This window comes from Ceratotherium simum, unplaced genomic scaffold (genome assembly GCF_057802395.1).
Source record: "Ceratotherium simum simum isolate JZ-2026a unplaced genomic scaffold, ASM5780239v1 HiC_scaffold_47, whole genome shotgun sequence".
Classification (NCBI taxonomy): domain Eukaryota; kingdom Metazoa; phylum Chordata; class Mammalia; order Perissodactyla; family Rhinocerotidae; genus Ceratotherium; species Ceratotherium simum.
This window is the reverse complement of record NW_028261263.1, coordinates 367,953-387,784: the sequence shown is the minus strand read 5'-3', so window position 1 is coordinate 387,784 and position 19,832 is coordinate 367,953. Positions and strand designations below refer to the sequence as shown.

The following is a 19,832-nucleotide window of genomic DNA, read 5'->3' as shown; positions in this document are numbered from 1 at the left end:
GTACAGTCAAGGGGTCCAGCCCCGCCTCCAGCCCCGCCCCTGGAGCTGATTTCCTCCCACTGTGAAGTCGGCCTGACTTATTCCAGCCCCACCCCCGCCTCTTCCCGCCCCTGGAACTGGTCTCCGCCCACAACGCTCGGGCCTGGCTCCGCCCACAGCCTGGTCCCCGCCCCTTGCCCCGCCCGCACCCTTGTCCGCGCCCACAGCCCCGCCTCTAGAACTGGTTTCCACCCACAGCCCCGCCCCTAGACCTGGTCCCTGTCCCTGGTGCTGACTCAGCCCGGGGACCGGGCTCTCATTAACTCTAGAAACTAGACGCCTCCCCCGAGGCTGGGGGGCGCGGCCCCGCCCCGCCCCCCCTCCCCCCGCCGCCTCAACCCGGAGCCCCCAAACGTCTGTCCTCCCCTAACTTCCGTCCTCCCCGAACGCCCGCCCGAGACCGGAAGCGGAAGCGCGGGCGGCGCCGTGGATGGAGCGGGCGGTCTGCGCGGTGTGTCCAGTCTTCTCGGCGCGGACGGGATTCCCGTGGACCTTCGGCCGAAGGGGCGAGGCGCGGTGAGCAGTGGGCGGTCCCGGCTCCGGTCGCGGTCCAGGGAGGGGCCTGGGCCGCGGGCAGCCCCGTCACGGCCCGGCGTCCCTCCGTCCCCCCGGAGCCCCGTTTCCCCCGGGCTGTTCGCTCAGGGCGCCCGAGGCTGCTGTTCCTCCCGGCTCCGGGCGCCGCCGGCCCCTCCTCAGAGTCCCCGTCACCGTCCTCCGTGTGATTTTGTCCCCAGGGGGCTTATCCGCGTCTGCAGGCGGTGTTTGGGTTGTTACTAATGGGGGCGCTCCTGGCATCTAGAGGGGGAGGCAGGGATGCTGCTCAGCGTCCTCCAGGGCCCAGGACGGCCCGACAGAGAATCATCCGGCCCCAGATGTCAATGGTGCGGAGGTTGGGAGACCTGCTCCAGGGCCTGAAAATCTCCCGAGCCCTGAATGAAGTGTGGGAAATGTTTACAAGTCAGCGAGTCACTTACAGGGGCCATAAATGACAAGCTTGTTTAAAGGGTCCAGAGTCACCAAAAAGTGTCTGTCCAGCCAAGTGAGTTGAGCGACACAAGTGCACACAGCACGGAGCTGCTTCGTCCAATCTTGGGGAGCAGGTGACTGCATAGGAATCGGGAAAATCCAGTCTCAGCCAACAGTTACAGTTAAATCAGTAAATACAAAAAAGAAAAGTGAATGGGGTGGCCTTTTCATCCAACACCCTATAAAGGCCTCAAAAGCTTGTTTGCGCTTTTTTTTCCCCCCTCAGACACGAAAAGTATCTGTCGAGCTCAAGTTTGAGGTGAAACCAGGCTCAGGGTCCACCTGTCCTCGCTGATCCATGGATTTCTGTGTGACCAGGTGAGTACCCTGTGGACCTGGTACCAACAGGTTCCGGCAGCCTCCGCTGTGCAGAAGACCTGCTAGTGGGCTTTCCTGGGCTCATGTTGTCACCACATGGACACTGAGAGTGAGGGTATCTTGAGAAAAATTATTGATGTTTGATGGATTATATTCAAGGGAAAGATGGTAAGCTGTGTGTGGTTCTGTGTGGTAAATATTTCAGTGAGTACAGTTATATGCAAATAAGAACACATAAAACAAGTGTAAATAACTGCAAATGTGTATTATAGTAGAAAATATAGATTTACTTGCATTGCATAATACTCAAAAGTCAGGATTTATGTATAATATAAATACAGAAATGTTTTGCATGTGTATGTAGTATTAGAAGACATCCCATTAAATATTAGCAGGGATACTCAGCAACATTCCTTAGATCCATTCAACTTGACTTCTAAAGTCTTATAAATCCTCCACAAAAATTTGAAATATAGGAGCATTCAGGAAAAAAGATGATTGGAACTTTTTTGTATTAATAACAAATTTAACATTGAATTTGCCAGTAGCCAGATTTATTTTGAGCATTTTTTTCTTTATGACATTTCATATCATTTGGAGGAGTACTAAGCAACACTGTAGATTGCAGGGCAGGGCACTAGTCTCTAAAAAGACTGTCCTCACCACCTTGCCTTCTAAAGGGAATTAACTTTGTTTCTTGAAACTTTTCTGAAATAACGGTCTGGTGATTCACGTTGCAGAGAATCTTGTTAAGTAATTTTGTATATAGTTGTTGGCCTCTACTAATTGTGTGTGTATGTGTGTGTGCCTTTTTCATTCTAGCTTTCCTGTGATGTTCTTGAGGGGAGTGTGTGCTTGTCATGCAATAGATAGTCTTTGAGTGTATAATTCATGGTGACCCACCATCCTTGTTTACTCAGGACAGTGGGGTTTTCCAGGACACAGGACGTTTAGTGTTCAAACCAGGGCAGTCCTAGACAAACCGGGATGGTTCCTCATCTGATGAGCCAGGCCCTGGGCCACATGCATGGGGACCTGGAGGACCAGAGAGACCTTGTCCCACCTCCGTGGAATTTATATTGTATTTGGGAATTTGGATTTTAGACAGTTAATGATGAGAGTGATGTGGGAGTTTGGCACAAGGTGACTCAACCTGAGGGGACAGGGAAGCCCTCTTGAGAAGGACTGATATTTAGCTTGAGAGCTAGAGATGGGACTGGATTTAGCTAGTTGGAGGGTTAGACTGGAGTGAGGGTGTGGGAGTGTGTTCAAGAGAGCGTTTCAGACAGAGGGACCCGCATGAGGACACCCCTGAAGCAGAGAGCCTGGTGTGTCCATGAACTGAGAAGAGGGATGGCTGAGCCGAGTCAACACAGGGGGAGGGGTGTGAGCCACACCGGCGAGGGGGAACAGGCAGGACCAGGTCAGGGGTGACTTGGGACTCTGTTCTAAGACCAGTGGGAAGACTCTGGAGAGATGCTAGTAGAAGGAGGATGTGATTAGCGTTTGGTCTAAGCACGTGGGTTCAGATGGACTTCATGGTTAAGAATGAAGACTTAAGAGGCGAGATGGGAGGTGCTGGGAATAAGATGAGGAATAAGGTGACTGTTCCCTAGGCCTGGGTGATGGCTGTGGAGTAGGAAAGAAGTAGAAAGAAAAGACCTTGGAGTGTGGAACTGAGAGAACGTAACGGTACTTTCTTGCCTGCATGTGTCAGATGGCACAGGGCAGTGACTGTTCTCCTCGCTGCTGTCCGTGCAGACCTGCAGGCGCCCCCTCACCCAGGTCTGTGTGTTCACCCCTCTTTGTCACTCACAGGCCCCCCTCCACATCCTAAAGGAAGTCAGGCCTTACTTGTGAGGGGTTGTCTCACATGGGAGACACCGAGGAGAGCCCCTCCAGACATCAGAGCAGCCCCTTCAGCCTCTCCCTCAGCCTCCTCCCTTCCCCTCTCTCGCTTTCCACACCCAGAAGGACCCCTGCTCAGTATTCCGTGTCCCCAGGTTCTCCCTCCCCCAGGCTTGAGAAGGGTGGGGCAGCCACTGGGGTGGACATCATCTGCACCTTCCACTCTGACCCCTGCAGGTCCCGGGCTGGACGGAGAGCGACTCTACTGGGAGCCGCGCCATGAGACCCAGGGCGTCACCCACCTGGGCTCCCTCACCCTGGACGGGGACAGCCTCTACGTCAGTGGTGAGGGGCTGGGCTACAGCCACACTCTCTCTCCCAGTCAGAGTTCTGTGTTGCCTCCGTTGCTCTAAAGTGAGCTATGATCCATCTCTCTATGCTCCTGGTCTGGGATCAGTCTTCTCATCACTGTGTGATCACTGGGTCCAGCCACCTTCCATCTCGTTGCCTCCCCCCGAACACCACTCCCCTCTTCCCCTCTGCTTTCCCCTCTGCTTTTCCCACAAAGCTCCCTACATCCTCCCTCTCCCTTAATCCTTTATGTTCACCCCAACTCTTGCTCTGCTCCTCTCGCCTTCTCTCCACAGATTACACCTATGGAGCCGCGGCCCCAACTACCACCAGTGAGTATTGCTGGTCCTGATCTCCTGGGTACCGTCCGCATTTGGGGTTGGGGAGCACCTGTTCTCCTTCACCCGCTGTCCTTGGTGAGGGAAGCACCTGGAAAGGCCCTAATTCATCCCTTCTCTGCCTCCCGGGTTCTGGTGGAGAGTCCCAGCCCAGTGTGAGAAAGCCTTAGACACAGACATGTTCTCCACCACATTCTGACCCCACATGGTTTTCACTTTAATTCTCCTAAAGCCCCGCCCTTGGTCCTCCTTTTCCAGGTATCCCATCCGTCTGTCCAGTTTTCTGCACATCCATCTGTCTCTCCTCCGAGTTCAGTCTCTCTTGTTGACCTATCTCTCTCTCGGGCTCCTCTCATCCACAGGCTTGCTCATCCATCTACTCACACAGTCACCCGTCCCCTCACTCTCATTTATGCTTCACCTGTGAATGGTGGTCCTGGGACAGCCACTACTGAAGCCCGGGTGAGCCTGGGGGCTCCTCCCACTCTGTCGCTCCCTGATGACAGCCCTCGCCACCACTCCCGAGCCAGATACCACATCCCTGCATACTTCATCATCACCTGTGCCACCAGAAGCCACCACAAGTATCTGGGGGTCCCTTTTCCTTCCCAAGAGAAGCTCTCCAGCGCCAGTCCTCCACCAGCCAGTTGTGATCCAGGAGCTGGGAAGCCAGGGTGTGAAATTTTGTTTTTTGGGCAATCATGCTGATCACAAAGATTATACTAACGATTCAGTCTAAGGCCAGCCCTCAGAGAGCCCCTAATCTTGTGATATTAACACACCATTATAGTACAATGTGGGATGTTTCGGGGAGAGGCGCCTGGCATAATTTGGAGAGGAAGAGCTTGCTAGAGAAAGTTTCACCAGAATGGAGTCTTTAAGAACAAGTAGGAGGGACGCTGGCAACTAGAGGATGAAGGGTTTTCCTGGCAGAAAGGATTCCATGATCAAAGGCTCTAGCCGGAAACAACATGCCGTATGGGGAGAATTGAAATGAATTTGGGTTGCGTGAAGCATAATATTTAACCCGCAGTAGATGGATAAAATGAGACTGAAAGGTCAGCAGGAGCCAGATTGAGTAGAGCCTTGAGTGCCAGGTCAAGATGGTTGAACTAAACACTGAAGGCCATAGGGAGCCATGGGTGGTACTAGAGCAGTGGTGGCCCTAGTGAGGTATTCATTTCAGAAAGATTCTTCTAGTGGTCCATGTAGAACATCCTTTAGACAGAGCATCCAGTGAGCCTGCTGGGGTGTTGGTCCCGGTGAAGGAAGTTAAGACCTGAGCTGGGACAGGGATGGAGAGAGGGAGTGTGTGTGAGGACCAGTGTGCTACTGGAATTGGTGTTACTGGGAGGGAGGAGGAGCTGAGCAGATGTGCTGGTTCTGACTTGGGTGACTACACGGGTGGGTGGTGGTGCCCCTGGGAGAGAAGACGACAGATGATAATGAGTGCAGGACTCTGGTGTGGTCTCAGGCCAGCTCTCAGTGATGGCCATCGCTCTCCCTCTTGTCTTGCAGCTTTGGGGCACAACCTGAAGACCCTCACAGTCACCTTCCCCATCTCCACCCTCCGGTATTCATCAGACAGGAGCAACGGCTCAGCCACGTTCAACTCCACTGAGAGGGTCCTGCAGAGCCTGGTGAGACCCTGGTCCCAGCAGCTCCTGGTGGGTTAAATCCCACCCAGCCCCTCCCCCAACCCCTGTCCCTCCTGCTCCTCCTCCTCCTCCTCCCTCCCCAGCTGGATCCTTGTTCAAGAAGAGCAGCCTGGGCCTCTTCTCCTTGAGTTGCAGACCGGTCTCCCTCAGGCGAGACCCTCCCCTGAGCATTTGCCCCTAATGACCACTTTTGTCACCGCCCCTCTCTGTCTCCCCCCATCCTCCCATTTCCTCCTTCCTGTTCTGGCCCCCACCCCAGAGGTTTCAGGACCTCTCTCTAGAGTCCCCACGTCCCTCTCTCCCCAGGCCTGAGAAGGATGGGGAAGCCAGCAGTGTGGACGCCGTCTGCACCCAACATCCTGACCCCGTGGGCCACCATGCCTCTGTGCTGGGAGCAGAGAGTCTCCACCTGTCTGCTCTTCCTCTCGGTGGCTCCAGGCTCTGCAGCCCAGAGTTTGTCCATCCAGAGAGAGCACCAGCTACATTTCCACATCATCAGGTGGAACCTCAGCAACCCGGAGCCCACATCCTCGGAGTACACCGCCCTGCTGAGGGACACCCAGGACCAGGTGGGGTCTCCCCTCTCACATCGCTCCTTGCCCTGAGGGCACCGTCATTCCTCCATCTGACTTACATCTGTTAACGTGATTGTTTCAACCCTTCACTTTCCCTGCGTGCCTGGGTTCTCTCAGTGTCCGGAGGTGATGTCCTAGCTGCCTTCCCCATTTCTCACATGAGTAAACTGAAGCTCAGTAATGGGATTATTGTGCCTAAGGTCACAGAGTGAGTTAGGGGCAGAGCCAGGATTTGAAGTCAGGTCTCCCTTGAGCCAAGGTCTGTGATCTTTCACTGGTTCCAGTGGCCCCCTGCATCTCCAGGAGACCTCCATCTCACCCACTCTCCTTCGTGTTTGTTCTAGGTCACCAAGCTCTATAGAGGCGGCCAGCTGTGAGACATATTCCACTCCTGCCTGGTCACCAACTTGATGTAGGTTGAGGAGATTGGAAGCATTGGCTGAGCTGGTGGCTGATGGCTCTGAGCTCCTGTGACACATCCTTGATCTGGAAGTCACTGACATGGTGCCCAGTCTTCCCCACATCCCTGTCAGCTAATCCTACCGTTTCCTTCCATAGGTTTTCGGAGGTTGAGAAAAGCATTAACATTTGGGGCCACCAACCTCCAGCATCCTCCTCCTCCTCCTCTTCTGGAAACGTTCAACAAATATTAGCGGTCTAACTGTGCTCTCCAATATTGGAGCCACTCACCAGATGGGGCAATTTAAATTTTTTATACACCTATTGGGATACGATTCACATATTGTGTGTGTGGGGGGGGTGTATTTTTTAGGTTTTTCTATATACAATATCTTCTCATCTGCAAAACAAATAGTTTTATGTCTTTCCTTCCAATCTGGGTTTCTTTTATTCCTTTTTCTTGCCTAATTGCCCTCATTAGAGCCTCTGGTACCTGTGATTAACATACGAGATGAGGGAAGACATCAATGTCTTGTCCCTGGTCTTAGGGGGAAATTTTCAGTCTTTCAGCATTGAATATGGTGTTAGCCGTGGGTTTTTCATCGATGTTGTTTGTAGGTTGAGAAAGTTTTTTTCTATTCCTAATTTGTTGAGTGTTTTCTTTTTTAGACATGAAGGCCGTTGTATTTTGTGAAATTCTTTTCTGTATATGTGGTCGAGATTGCATGGTGTTGGCGCTTATTCTATTAATATGGTGTATTACATAATCAAGTTTTCAGATATTAAGCCAACCCTTCAACTAGAGGTGAGAGATTAAGATGTTCTCAAATCTTTCCTGGGCGTGCCACACGCCTGAGCCCTTGTGGCCTTCTAGATGCCCGCAAATACCCTGGAGCTTTTCAAAGCCCCCTGTGGACATCTCATTCCCCCGATTTGTCTTCTAAGTTTTTGGCTCACCTCTTGCCTGCCTCAGCTGGTATCACTCCCTCAGGCAACTACAATATAAAGCAATTAGTCCTGATTGTTTTTAGCAAGTGCCCTGGGGACAGACTTTCCTCCCTGGGCAAGCTCTGAGTCTAGTAACAACAAGCCCTGAACATGGGGCGTTTTCGGGGATCTGCCAGGCAGGTCAGCTAGTTGCAGTTCGGTGGGGATGGGTCTTTTCAGAGCTCCAAACCCATTATGGCTGATGGGCTGCTGGTTGCCTCAGCTACCATGGTTCTGAGACTGATGGTTTTCAAAGTTATGGAGGATATTGTGAGAGCAGGATGGGAATAGTGCAAGTTATAATGCCACAAAGTTTTCTCCCTTTATCAAGATTCCACCGTGTGTCTTCACTAAACTCTCCTCAGATTCTTAGAAGCCTTTGATTAATTTCTAGACTTCTGAAGAGTTGATTTTGACCATTTTTACCAGTGTTCTCATTGTTTTTATGCGTTTGCAGAAGTCCTTACTCCAAAGTTCCAAAAATGTTCTCCCTGTGGTTATTTATTTATAAATTAATTACTTTAAATTAAATTACATGAGAAATTCAGTTCCTCACTCACACACACTAGCCACATTTTAAGTGCTTGATAACAACATGGGGCTAATAATGAGTGTATTTGGTAGCGCAGACAAATGTTGACATTATTGCAAAAAGTTCTCTTGGACAGGACCCAGAATTAGGGAATCTAGAATCACGGTAGAATTCCAGACACCCTTGTTCATCCCTTGTGTCCTTCCAGGTTGGTCCCCCATGGTAACCACACTGCAGTGGACTCACTGTGTACCCAGCTGCCTTGGCACAGAGACTGGACAGAGTTGCCATCTATGAGGAATTCCTGCAGCTGACCAGAATGGTACCCAGCTGCAGAACTTTACCCTGGACGGAAAGAATGTCCTTGGGGATGGTAAGGCTCCCTGGTCATTGGGGAAGAAAGTAAGGCCTTTCTAGGGACTCTGGAGGCCTGGGGCTGAGAGAACATTGAACTTTCTCAGGCTGGCAGGAGGTGGCATAGTCCCCCAGTCTTTACCCACCATTGAGAGAGAGAAAAGGACACCAGTGTAGTATGGGAGGCCCTCACCTTCTCCTAGACAGCTCTGTGACCTCAAGCTAGTCACCTCCCCTCTCTGGACTTTTGTTTCCTTGTCTCTGCACTGAGAGCCACTGGGCCAGATGGTCAGTGAGGGCCTCCAGCTGTGTGTGAAGCAGACTTACAGGTTTGGGAGTGGATGTGGTTTCTGATCCACAGGCTATAGTTTGCCAAGTCCCGCTCTAGATGAGCACCAATGCACTAGAACTTTCTGCAGTGGTGGAATGTTCTATATCTGTGCTGTCCAGTGCATAGCCGCATGTGGCTGTTGAGTGCTCGAAAGATGGTATTGTGACTGGTCTTTATTGTTACTGATTTTTAATGTTACTGAGGTTAGAATTTTTATTTTATTTAACTAAAATTAATTTTAATGCAAAAAGAGACTTGTTGCTGCTCCATATCAGACAGCACACCTCTAAGAGGTTGTCTGGGTAGAGGCACAAGTAGGGGGACCTGCACCCCTCCCCCCATGCCCACTCCCTCCTGGAGTTTATGTTGCAGCTGGCAATAACAAGAATAGAGAATTGAAACTTATCAATTATTTGATCTGAACAAACTCATACTTGCAGGCAGAAATCAAAAAAGACTTCCTGCAGGAAATTACATTGTAGGTTAATCCTAGAAAATGAATATTAAGCAAATAGATAAAGGAGAAGGGGATGGTGTGTTTCTAGGCACGGAAGAACACTTTTGAGTGGGAATTTACGAATTTAGAGAGATCCCATAGGCTTGCCAACTGTGATGACCCATTCTCCCCCCAGCTGTCATAAGAAAGTCCAGCTCAAATTCAGTCCTCTGTGCCCAGAGGTATTAATTTGGTTTAATTTATTAAACTTTTGTTCTGTGATAATAGTCTTGGATTTTGTAGCAAAGTGTGCTCACATTTTAGAGATGGAAAGTAAAATGGGGTGAAACATCATGATGTCTACTTGACTTTAATATTTCATTGAAAACATGGGATGAATCAAGGGTGGCAAGTGTTAATAATTTATACATTGATGAAATATTGTTTTAATTGGATGGAATGTACATTGTTAAATCTAGATGATGGATGTTTATGAGACTGTTCCCTTTATTTTTCTGTGTCTAAAAAGTTTTATTAAAAAGAGTGAAACACACTCACATGCATTCTCTGTTTCATTCACTTCCAGAATATTCTCCCAACAGAGATGACACCTTGACTGAGAAGCCTGGTAAACCTGCAGGAAGCCCCAGCCCACGGTAGGGGGCGAGTATCTTGATGCCGTGCCTCATCGAAGAGAACCATGCGCACAGGGTCTTGGATGATGAGGAAAGTTGGCCAACCCTTGTCAAGGACGGTTGAGGCAAGGTGGGGTCAGCAGGAGCCCTGGGGTGATGACAGGAGGTGGCTCACCCCAGCACTCGTCTCCCCAGACCTCCCCTTCTGGGCCCTCATCCTCATCTGCTTGGCGGGACTCCTGGTGCTCATCACAGGCCTGATCTGCTGTGTCCTGGTAAGCCATGACGTGTTGCTTTTCTTCTTACTATTGGGTTGTAAGAGCTCTTTATATATTATAAATACACGTCCTTTTCTAGGGATATGTTTTGCAGATGTTTTCTCCCAGTCTGTGTGTGGCTTGCCTTCTCCTTCACAACATGAGTCATTGGGGAAATGTAAGTGACAGTCATCATGAGATTCTACCACACTTGAGAATGGCTAAAATTAAAAAGACTGACTCTAGCAAGTGTTGTTGAAGATGTCAAGTCACTGAAACTCTCCTCGAGTGCTGGTGAAAAATAGCTTGGATGCGTCTTTAATAATTACATACGTCTATCCAGCCATTCCTCTCCTAGGAATCCATCCAAGGGAAATAAACTCATATGTCTATACACAGACTTGTACACACATGTTGATAACAACCTATTTATTCTAGACAAAAACGGAAAACAACCCAAACGTCCATCTACTGGTGAACAGATACACAAAGTGTGGTATATCCCCACAGTGGAATATTATTCAACCATAAAAAAGAATGAATTATTTTTTTTCTTTTTTAATTATTTTATTGAAATTATAAAGGGTGTTAACATTGTGTAATTTCGGGTGTTCATTATTATTTGTGAATTTCTGTATAGACTGCATCGTGCTCACCACGAGTAGTCTAACTTTTATCCATCACCATGCATATGTGCCCCTCTAACTCTTTCACTCAATGCCCAGCCCCCATCCCCTCTGGTAACCACTAATCTGTTCTCTTTATCCCTGTGTATGTTTATCTTCTGCGTATGAGTGAAATCATGCATATTTGTTTTTGTCTGGCTTATTTCATTTAACATCCTACCCTCGAGGTCCATCCAGGTTGTTGCAAACACGATGATCTTGTCTTTTTTTTCTGGCTGAGTAGTACTCCATTGTATATAATACATACCACGTCTTCTTTATCCATTCCTCTGTAGCAGGGCGCTTGGATTGCTTCCATGTTTTGGCTATTGTGAATAATGCCACAGTGAACACAGGGGTGCATAAATCTCTTTGAATTGTTGATTTCATTTCTTTGGATAAATACCCAGTAGTGGGATAACTGGAAGGTATGCTATTTCTATTTTTAATTTTTTGAGAAATTTCCATAGTGTTGTCCCTGGTGGCTGCACCAGTTTGCATTCCCACCAGCAGTGTGTGAGGGTACCCTTTTCTCCTTATCCTTTCCAACATTTGGTATTTTTTGTCTTGGGAATTATAGTCATTCTGACAGGTGTAAGGTGATCTCTCATTGTAGTTTTGATTTGAATATCCCTAATAATTAGTGATGTTTTACATCTTTTCATGTGTCTGTTGACCTTCTGTATATCTTCTTTGGAAAAATATCTATTCATATCCTCTGCCCATTTTTAGATTGGATTATCTGTTTTTTTGTTGTTGGGTTGTATGAGTTGTTTATATATTTTGGAGATTAACCCCTTGTCAGATATATGATTTGCAAATATTCTCTCCCAGTTGGTGGGTTGTCTTTTCGTTTTTTTTGTTTTTTTTTTTTTTTGTGAAGAAGATCAGCCCTGAGCTAACATCCGTGCTAATCCTCCTCTTTTTTTCTGAGGAAGACCAGCTCTGAGCTAACATCTATTGCTAATTCTCCTCCTTTTATTTCCCCCAAAGTCCCAGTTGATAGTTGTATGTCATAGTTGCACATTCTTCTAGTTGCTGTATGTGGGACGCGGCCGCAGCATGGTCAGAAAAATAGTGCATTTGTGCGCTTCCGGGATCCGAACCAGAATCCGCGCCAGTAGCGGAGCGCGCACACTTAACCACTGAGGCTCGGGGCCGGCCCTGTCTTTTCGTTTTGTTCATCGTTTCCTTTGCCTTGCAGAAGCCTTTTACTCTCATGTAGTCCCATTTGTATATTTTTTCTTTTCTTTCCCTTGCCTGAGTAGACATGGTATTGGAAAAGATGCTAAGACCGATGTCAAAGACTGTGCTGCATATATTTTCTTCTAGGAGTTTTATGGTTTCAAGTGTTAGATTCAAGTCTTTTATCCATTTTGAGTTAATTTTTGTGTATGGTGGAAGATAATGATCTACTTTCATTCTTTTGCATGTGGCTGTCCAGTTTTCCCAACAGCATTTATTGAAGAGACTTTCCTTTCTCCATTGTATGATCTTGGCTTCTTCGTCAGAGATTAACTGACCACAGATGTGTGGTTTTCTTTCTGGGCTTTGAGTTCTGTTCCATTGATCTATGAGTCTGCGTTTGTGCCAGTACCATGCCATTTTGATTACTATAACTATGTAATATATTTTCAAGTTACGATTGTGATGCCTCCAGCTTTGTTCTTTCTTCTCAGGATTGCTTTGGCTGTTCGAGGTCTTTTGTTATTCCATATATATTTTAGGATTCTGTGTTCTATTTCTATGAAGAATGTCATTGGAATTCTGATTGGCATTGCATTGAATCTGTAGATTACTTTAGGTAATATGGACATTTTAACTGTGTTTATTCTTCCAATCCATGTGCATGGAATATCTTCCCATTACTTCAGGTCATCATTGATTTCTTTCAATAATGTCTTATAGTTTTCATTGTATAGGTCTTTAACCTCTTTGGTTAAATTTATCCCTAGAGACTTCTTTCTTTTTGTTGCAATTGTAAATGGGATTGTATTCTTGAGTTCTCTTTCTGTTAGTTCATTATTAGAGTAGAAATGCAACTGATTGTGGTAAGTTGATTTTGTACTCTGCAACTTTGCTGTAGTAGTTGATTATTTCTAATAGTTTTCTGATGGATCCTTTATGGTTTTTTCTATTTACAATCATGTCATCTGCAAACAGCAAGAGTTTCATTTCTTCCTTTCCAATTTGGATTCCTTTTATTTCTTTTTCCAGCCTAATTGCTCTGGACAAAACCTCCAGTACTATGTTGAATGGGATATGTCCTCTTGGTGGAAAGTCCCCTTTATCATTATATACTGCCCCTCTTTGTCTCCCATAGTCTTTTTTATCTTGAAGTCTGCTTTGTCTGATATAAGTATGGCAACACCTACTTTCTTTTATTTGCCATTTTCTTGGAGTATTGTCTCTCATCCCTTCATTCTGAGCCTGTTTGTTTTTAGAGCTGAGATGTGTTTCCTGGCAGCAGCATATTGTTGCGTCTTCTTTTCTAATCCACCCCACCACTCTGTGTGTGTTGATTGGAGAATTCAATCGATTTACATTTAGAGTGATTATCGATACATGAGGGCTTAATCCCACCTAATCTATATTTCCATTGTTCCTCTTCCTTTGTGTTTCTGACTACCATTTCATTTTGGGGTTTTTCTGTGGACGTTTCTCTTTTTTTATGATCTATGGCTCTGCTCTGATTTTTTGTTTGCTGGTTACTGTGAGGTTTGTATGAAGATCTCATAGATGAGATAGTCCATCTTCTGCTAGCCTCTTATCTCCATTAATCTAAGCAGGTTCCATCCCTTTCCTCTTCTCCTTCTGAGTTATTGTTGTCACAAGTTATTCATTTTTGTGTTGTGCGGTTGTGACTAAGTTGAAGTGTTTATAGTTACTTTTGATGCCTTCCTTCCCTTCTTCTTTTAAGTTATAATTAAGTATTTGCTACCCTGTTGTGAAACAGAGCTGTAGCTTTCTGATTTTGTCTATTTATCTCTTTGATCAAAGCTTTGTAGACATTTGCCTTCTTTTTGTTTCAGGTATGAGGGCGTTCTTGATCATTGCTTGTATTGGAGATCTCGTGGCGATGAACTCCCTCAGCCTTTGTTTATCTGGGAAAACTTTTATTTCTCCATTGTATCATAAGGATCATTTCACTGGATAGAGTATTCTTGGCTGAAAGTTTTTTTCTTTCAGTATTTTTAATATATCATTCCATTCTTTCCTTGCCTGTAAAGTTTCTGCCAAGAAATATGCTGAAAGCCTGATAGGGGTTCCTTTGTAGGTTATTTTCTTCTGTCTTGCTTCCCTTCAGATTTTTTCTTTGTCATTGTCTTTTGCCAATTTTACTATTATACGCCTTGGAGAAGGTCTTTAAGCATTGATGTAATTAGGCGTTCTGTTGGCTTCATGTATTTGTAAGTCCGGTTCTTGCCCAGGGTTGGGAAGTTCTCAGCTATTATTTCTTTGAACAAGCTCTCTGCTCCTTTCTCCCTCTTTTCTCCCTCTGGAATATGTATAATTCTTAGGTTGCTTTTATAATTGCGTCATATATTTCTCCAAGAATTCCTTCATTTTCTAAAAATCTGAGTCCTTTCTCCTCGTCCACTGGAAGCATTTCTATATTTCTATCCTCTAAATCACTTATTCTTTCAACCATGATATCAGCTCTATTTTGTAAGGATTCTAGATTCTTTTTTATCTCATTAATTATGTTCTTTATATCCAGAATTTCTGCTTGTTTTTTTTTAATAGTTTCAGTCTCTTTGATGAAGTATTCCTTTTCCTCATTAATTTTATTCCTGAGTTCATTGAACTGTCTGAACATTCTTGTAACTTGGTGAGTTTCTTTATGACAGTTATTTTGAATTCTCTGTTAATTAGATTGTAAATTTCTGTGACTTCAAGGTTGGTTTCTGGAGATTTGTCATTTCCTTCTGCTCTGAATTGTTACTGTAGTTTCTTATGGTATTTGATGAACTTATCTTTTGCCTGCGTATTTGTGGTAGTATCAGGTCGCAGACTGGTGAGGGTGGGCCTCTTTACATAGTCTATGGAATTGAATGCTAATCTCTTCCACAAACAGCCGTGTGAACACATCCAGAAATAATGCTTAACTAGCTTTCTGGGCATCCCTTAGCTCTGTCAAGTTGACACCTGAAATTAACCAAAAAGGGTCAAGTTACAGAAGTGAGATGGGGGGATCTTTCACTGGGTCAGGAAGGAAAAGGACTGAGGTGGTTTTGGAAGGATCTGGAATTTTCTGGACTTTCTTGAAGAGCTTTGATAGAGCAGTCTTAGCAGTCATGGGGAAGGAAGCCTATTTCAGAGGGTCAAAGAGTGACTGAGAAACGGAAGGGCAGAGAGGGAGTGGAGGTGGACAGCTGTGCCTTGTGCCTCCTGACAACGGCCTCTGGATTTAACACAGTGATGGCTCCCTCCCAGAGCACACAGCTTGGTGCGGGGCTGACTGCTCCCTAGGACTAGGGTGTTCTAATTCCTCAGTGTGAGCTAATCTGCATATTCCAAATCCCCAATGTCCTAGCAATGGGGTGTCAAATGGCCCTCTCTGGTCCAACAGGATCCAGGCACAGGACCCTTTATGGAACAGGAGGAGGAGCCGGGTATACACCGGGTTCTTACCTGCCAGACCTGGAGTTCTGGGGAGTGGAGCTGAGCGAGGTCACAGTGTAGGAGCCACTGACTGGGTTTGAGACCACCTGGGAGGAGAGCAGAGTAGGAATGGGCATGGGGGACGGTCAGGACAAGACCTGCCCCCTCATTTGTATGCTGCATCTCTGTGCCTGGACACAATCTACTCCTCAAGTCTCGTTACCAAGAGCTGATTTCTTCCCTCATCGAATCTTTTCTTCCTTCTTCTTATATTGTTAAATTATTTTAAGTTAAATTTAGCTGGGTTTTCTCTCCCATACATTTAAAATTATTCCTTACTGATTGTTAGATGGAGACTATGATTTCAGTGAGTTACAATGAAAAATGAAGGAGTTCAGGGGTGATAACTGTGGACCTGAGAAATTTAAATGATGGCATCGGGCATGGTCCATGATCTTCAGGACAGCCATATGATAAGCCACATGATAATCAGAATTTTTAAGACAAGGTACTGTTAGGTTTTATGGTTTGAGTGAGAACAAAGGGAGAGGCCTACAATTGACACACAGTTTACCAACAGCAGAGAATCCTCCCTCACCTCTTCCAGCTCCTGGTGGTTCCTGCGTCCCTGTCTTGTGGCAGCAGATCTCCAATCTCTGCCTACGTCTTTCACATGATCTTCTTCCCTCCATGTCTCTGTGTCCTCATCTCTTCTTATAAGGATGCCAGTCACTGAATTGAGGGCCCACTTGTTTAATCTTCTCAGCAATCCTGGAGGTAGATACTGTTGTTATCCTTATTTTATAGGGAGGCTCAGAGGGGTAAGTTAACTTGTCTAAGACTGTACAGCTAGGTAGAGGCAAAAATCAAACCCTGACCATTTGGCCTCAGCAGCCATACTGTTAGCCATCTTGCTGCACTGCCTTATAAGTGAGCATGGGTGAAAGGCTCTTCAAAAGTTGGGAGGAATTCCTGACCAGATAAAAACATCCTAGCTACATCATGTGAAATATTTCAATTATTTATTTAGATTCTGCATTTTTATCTAACTCTGGGAGCTAGTGAAATGGTCTCCCTTAGTGCTGTGATATTCCAGCTGAATCAGGTGAGCCATGAAAAGCAGAGTGCCCATCTCTAAACTGCTCACATTTCCAATAAAAGGAGCATCCATTTGAGTTGGCTTTTTTGGAGAGAAGAAATACCTTCAAGCTCCACTGAAGAAAACTTCAAGCAAGAAGACAGATGTGTGCCTAGTGTGCAGTGGCTTTGGCTCTGGATTTGAGCCATGTCAGGAGAGGTGGTGGAGCTGTGAGCGGAAGAAGCCCCACGGCAGGAGAGGCACCAGACAAAGACACCCCAGCGTTACACGGTGGGAAGAGTTCCATCCTGAGAGGACAGCCTGCAGCTCCCAGGATCTGAGTAGTATTCATAAGACCAAGGCAGCCACTGTAGAGCCCAGGCTTATCTCCAAGGGGTGAAGTGACCCGTGTTCTGGAGGGGACACCTGGTTAAAATAAACATCCTGGCAAGGGGAAAGGAGTCATAAGACTATCCTGAAGTGCCCATATTTAAAGAGGAAATGACTTAGGTTGGAATTGCCGGGAAGCAGATCCTGAGACAAGGATTTGAGTATAAGTAGTGTATGTAGGAGGTGGTCCCAAAAATCCCAGATAGAGGAGAGAGGAAAGTGACAGGGCCGATAAAGAGTGTGACTGAGTAGGTTACCTCTGTGAGCAGCTGGAGCTCAGTCCCCTTACGGAACCTTGGAAGACTGTAGAACATGCCTCAGAGTTATTGCACACGGGGGTGGGAAAGGGAGGCGTTTACCCTTCCCCTCCCGTCTGTCACTGACTGAGTGTTGTGCCTGGCTCCACTTCTGGCAGCTGCACAGCAGCGAGGAAAGTGCTCAGGCCAGGAGGCATGGGTGCTTGTAGGAGGACACTGTGGGCATGTACTGGGGTGGTGAGGGCCCCAGGGATATGGGCCTGGCCCTGTCATACTTGCTACAGGAAAGAACAGTAGGGGAAGGGGGTGAAGGAGTTGGGTTCTTACTTAAAGTTGTCTGTATAAGCCTCAGTTTCTTATCCTTGCTAGCCCACAGTGCTTCCTTTACCAACAGTCCCCTTGAATCACTGCTCAGTTATATACAGTGCACAAGAATCTCCCTAATGTGGGGCTCTGAGCGGTTGCCCAGGTTTCTAATACCAAGCCATTGTGCCTTCATGGGGATGGTGACCCCTCAGCTCTGCCATCCTCAAAGATGTGACTTCATTTGACCCAGAGCGATGACAAGTCAAAAGGTAGTCTCTCTGTGTTCAGCTGGACCTCTTTTATCTTAATAGCTTTTAATTCATGTGTGTTTCTATTCAGAAAACAATTAGAAGTTAAACTGAATACACAAACAGTTTTTCAAGTCCTGGCCCTAAAACTAGATCTGCAGACCTGTTTTCAGGAGACGGTAGTAACTGCTCTTCTCTCCAGGCTCGCTAGACCATGAGCTCCCGTGGGGCAGGGCCCAGGGCCCCTTCCGCTGCTACACCTGGTGAATGAGAATGGCCCGCTGACTTCAAAGTGGGAGAGGAGACAGCTGTTCTCTTTGAGCCAGGTGTGCATGCCTCACATTTCACATGGAGTTAGAGGGCAAATGAAGTTTGAACTCTCCACATCCTGCTTCCTTTTAGGGGTGCCTTCCAGGTGGGTAGTGGGGAATGTGGCTCAGATTTACAGCTAACACTTACATTGGTCTTACTGTGTTTCAGGTACTAAGGTCTTTATATATGTGTGTATATAAATATTTATAAATATACACACAAACATAAACATATACACACTCTCATTGTAACAACCTTACAAAGTAAGAACTATTTTTGTACCAATTTTACAGATTAAGAAACAGAGGCCAAAGAAGTTAGGTAACTTGTTCCCAGGTCACACAACTGGTCGGTAGAAGAGCAAATCTCAGCAGACTGGTTCAGAGCCTTAATTAATAAATATATCTACTCACTTTTCAGTTACTGGAAGAAAGATTTCACTTAGGAAAATGATGAGAGGGAGCCTTTCTTTAAGGGATTTAGCTTCTCTCGTAGTCAAGAAAGAAAATAACAATAAAGTCTTACCTTTTGTGGAAATGTTTGGCTCCCCAACTATCGTTCCTTTCGCCTTCTCTGTGGTGAAATTATGGGACAAGTGTGTTAGGTGTCAAGGCCCTTACAAGTGAGAAAGCTGCGTTCATACATATAGGTGCACATCTTACAGTGGAGTGATGGGGAAGAGAGGAAAAGTGAACGAGAATGGGAAAAGGAAACATAAGTCGATTTTGCATGAGGCAGATAAATTTTGTGAGTAACAGTTTCTTTTCTCCTTTTGATAGTACAAGGGATTACAGAAGCCTCCACAGGAGAACAAATATTGATTTCTTGTTCTTTAGAAGACTTTCCAAACTTTGTGTACTTATAGTCTATGAAATACTGTATTAGTAGAAAAGGACAGCCTGCTTCATATAGTCTGAAAAAAAAGTTAGTGCCTAGAACTTTTTTTGGAAAGGAATCTAGCAATAACCATCACAGTTAATAGCCATATATACTTTATCCCAGCAATCCAACTTTTGGTAATCTATGCTCTAGGAATAGAAGCTCTAGTTAATTTAATAATGTTAATATAGTGAAAAAAAATTAAATATATGAGGAAGGAATGGACAGGTGGTTAATCCATTTTAGGAAAAAGGAGCCTGCCTGTGGATGAGATTGCTTTTTTAATTGTGGTAGAGTATGAGTTGCTTTTATCTTTACTCAGGTCTCTCAGAATTAGAAAATGGAGTTGGTGTTCTGTCTCTCTGTGGTAATTCTTTAGTGAACAGGGAACTCTAAGAGACATAGTTATATCCTGAGTCACCCTATTTGGGAATTTTCAAGCAGATACAGGGCATATTAAATTGTATTATAAAAGAATGAGCTGTTGCCTTGATATTCTCAGACACTTGTTAAGCTTCTGTTCTTTACTTGAAACCAAGACTTAACTTGTATTGTTTTGATGAAGGCAGTTGCTTTGGCCTAGAGGTATTGGGGAAAATGTTGAACAAAAAATGTTCCATCATTTTTTGAAAATCACCTACTGGTACAATTTAGGAATGCTGAATTTCTCCTGAAGCTTCTGCCTGCTTTTCTACTCTTCCCATTTACCCTACAGGGACTTGGTTTTATTTATCAGGTATAAGTTCCATTTAGAGTCTATTTTAGTAGATCTGGTTTTGTACTGGTTGTATTTAGTAAGAAATTAGACATAGACTTCAGATTCATTATTAGGGATTTTTATTTATTTTTTCAAAAAAGCTATGGTTCAGTAACACAATTTGAGTTTAAATGATTCAGTTTTGAGAATTGTAGCATAAGAAATGGGCACTGGAGTGCTTGTGTCTGGGTTTGAATCCTGTGACAGAGAGCAAATTGTTCAACCTTGCTAAATCTTGTAAGAGTGGGGAT

The 19,832-nt window shown here is 45.7% G+C and overlaps 1 protein-coding gene across 17 annotated transcripts in view; it reads left to right on the top strand.

Annotated features, from left to right (window-relative positions):
* The first annotated feature begins 407 nt into the window (after positions 1-407).
* Positions 408-19,832, top strand: part of LOC147911212 (uncharacterized) — a 130,082-nt gene continuing 110,657 nt past the window's right edge. For 2 of the 17 annotated variants that reach the window (XR_015551422.1, XR_015551417.1), the window contains exons 1-8: positions 409-555; positions 1,292-1,383; positions 3,879-3,914; positions 4,283-4,594; positions 5,439-5,560; positions 5,885-6,147; positions 8,280-8,444; positions 9,779-10,102. Coding sequence is in view for 2 of the 17 variants with exons in the window: in XM_087428427.1 (XP_087284553.1) it covers positions 1,364-1,383; positions 3,879-3,914; positions 4,283-4,594; positions 5,439-5,541 (471 nt within the window). In the remaining 15 variants the exon portion in view is untranslated. Of the gene's footprint in view, positions 556-594; positions 921-1,291; positions 1,384-3,468; positions 3,646-3,878; positions 3,915-4,282; positions 4,595-5,438; positions 5,588-5,661; positions 5,865-5,884; positions 6,148-6,497; positions 6,566-8,279; positions 8,445-9,778; positions 10,103-10,184; positions 13,168-19,832 lie in introns of those variants that run through there. The other 15 variants (XR_015551419.1, XR_015551423.1, XR_015551425.1 and 12 more) reach the window with 15 other exon arrangements.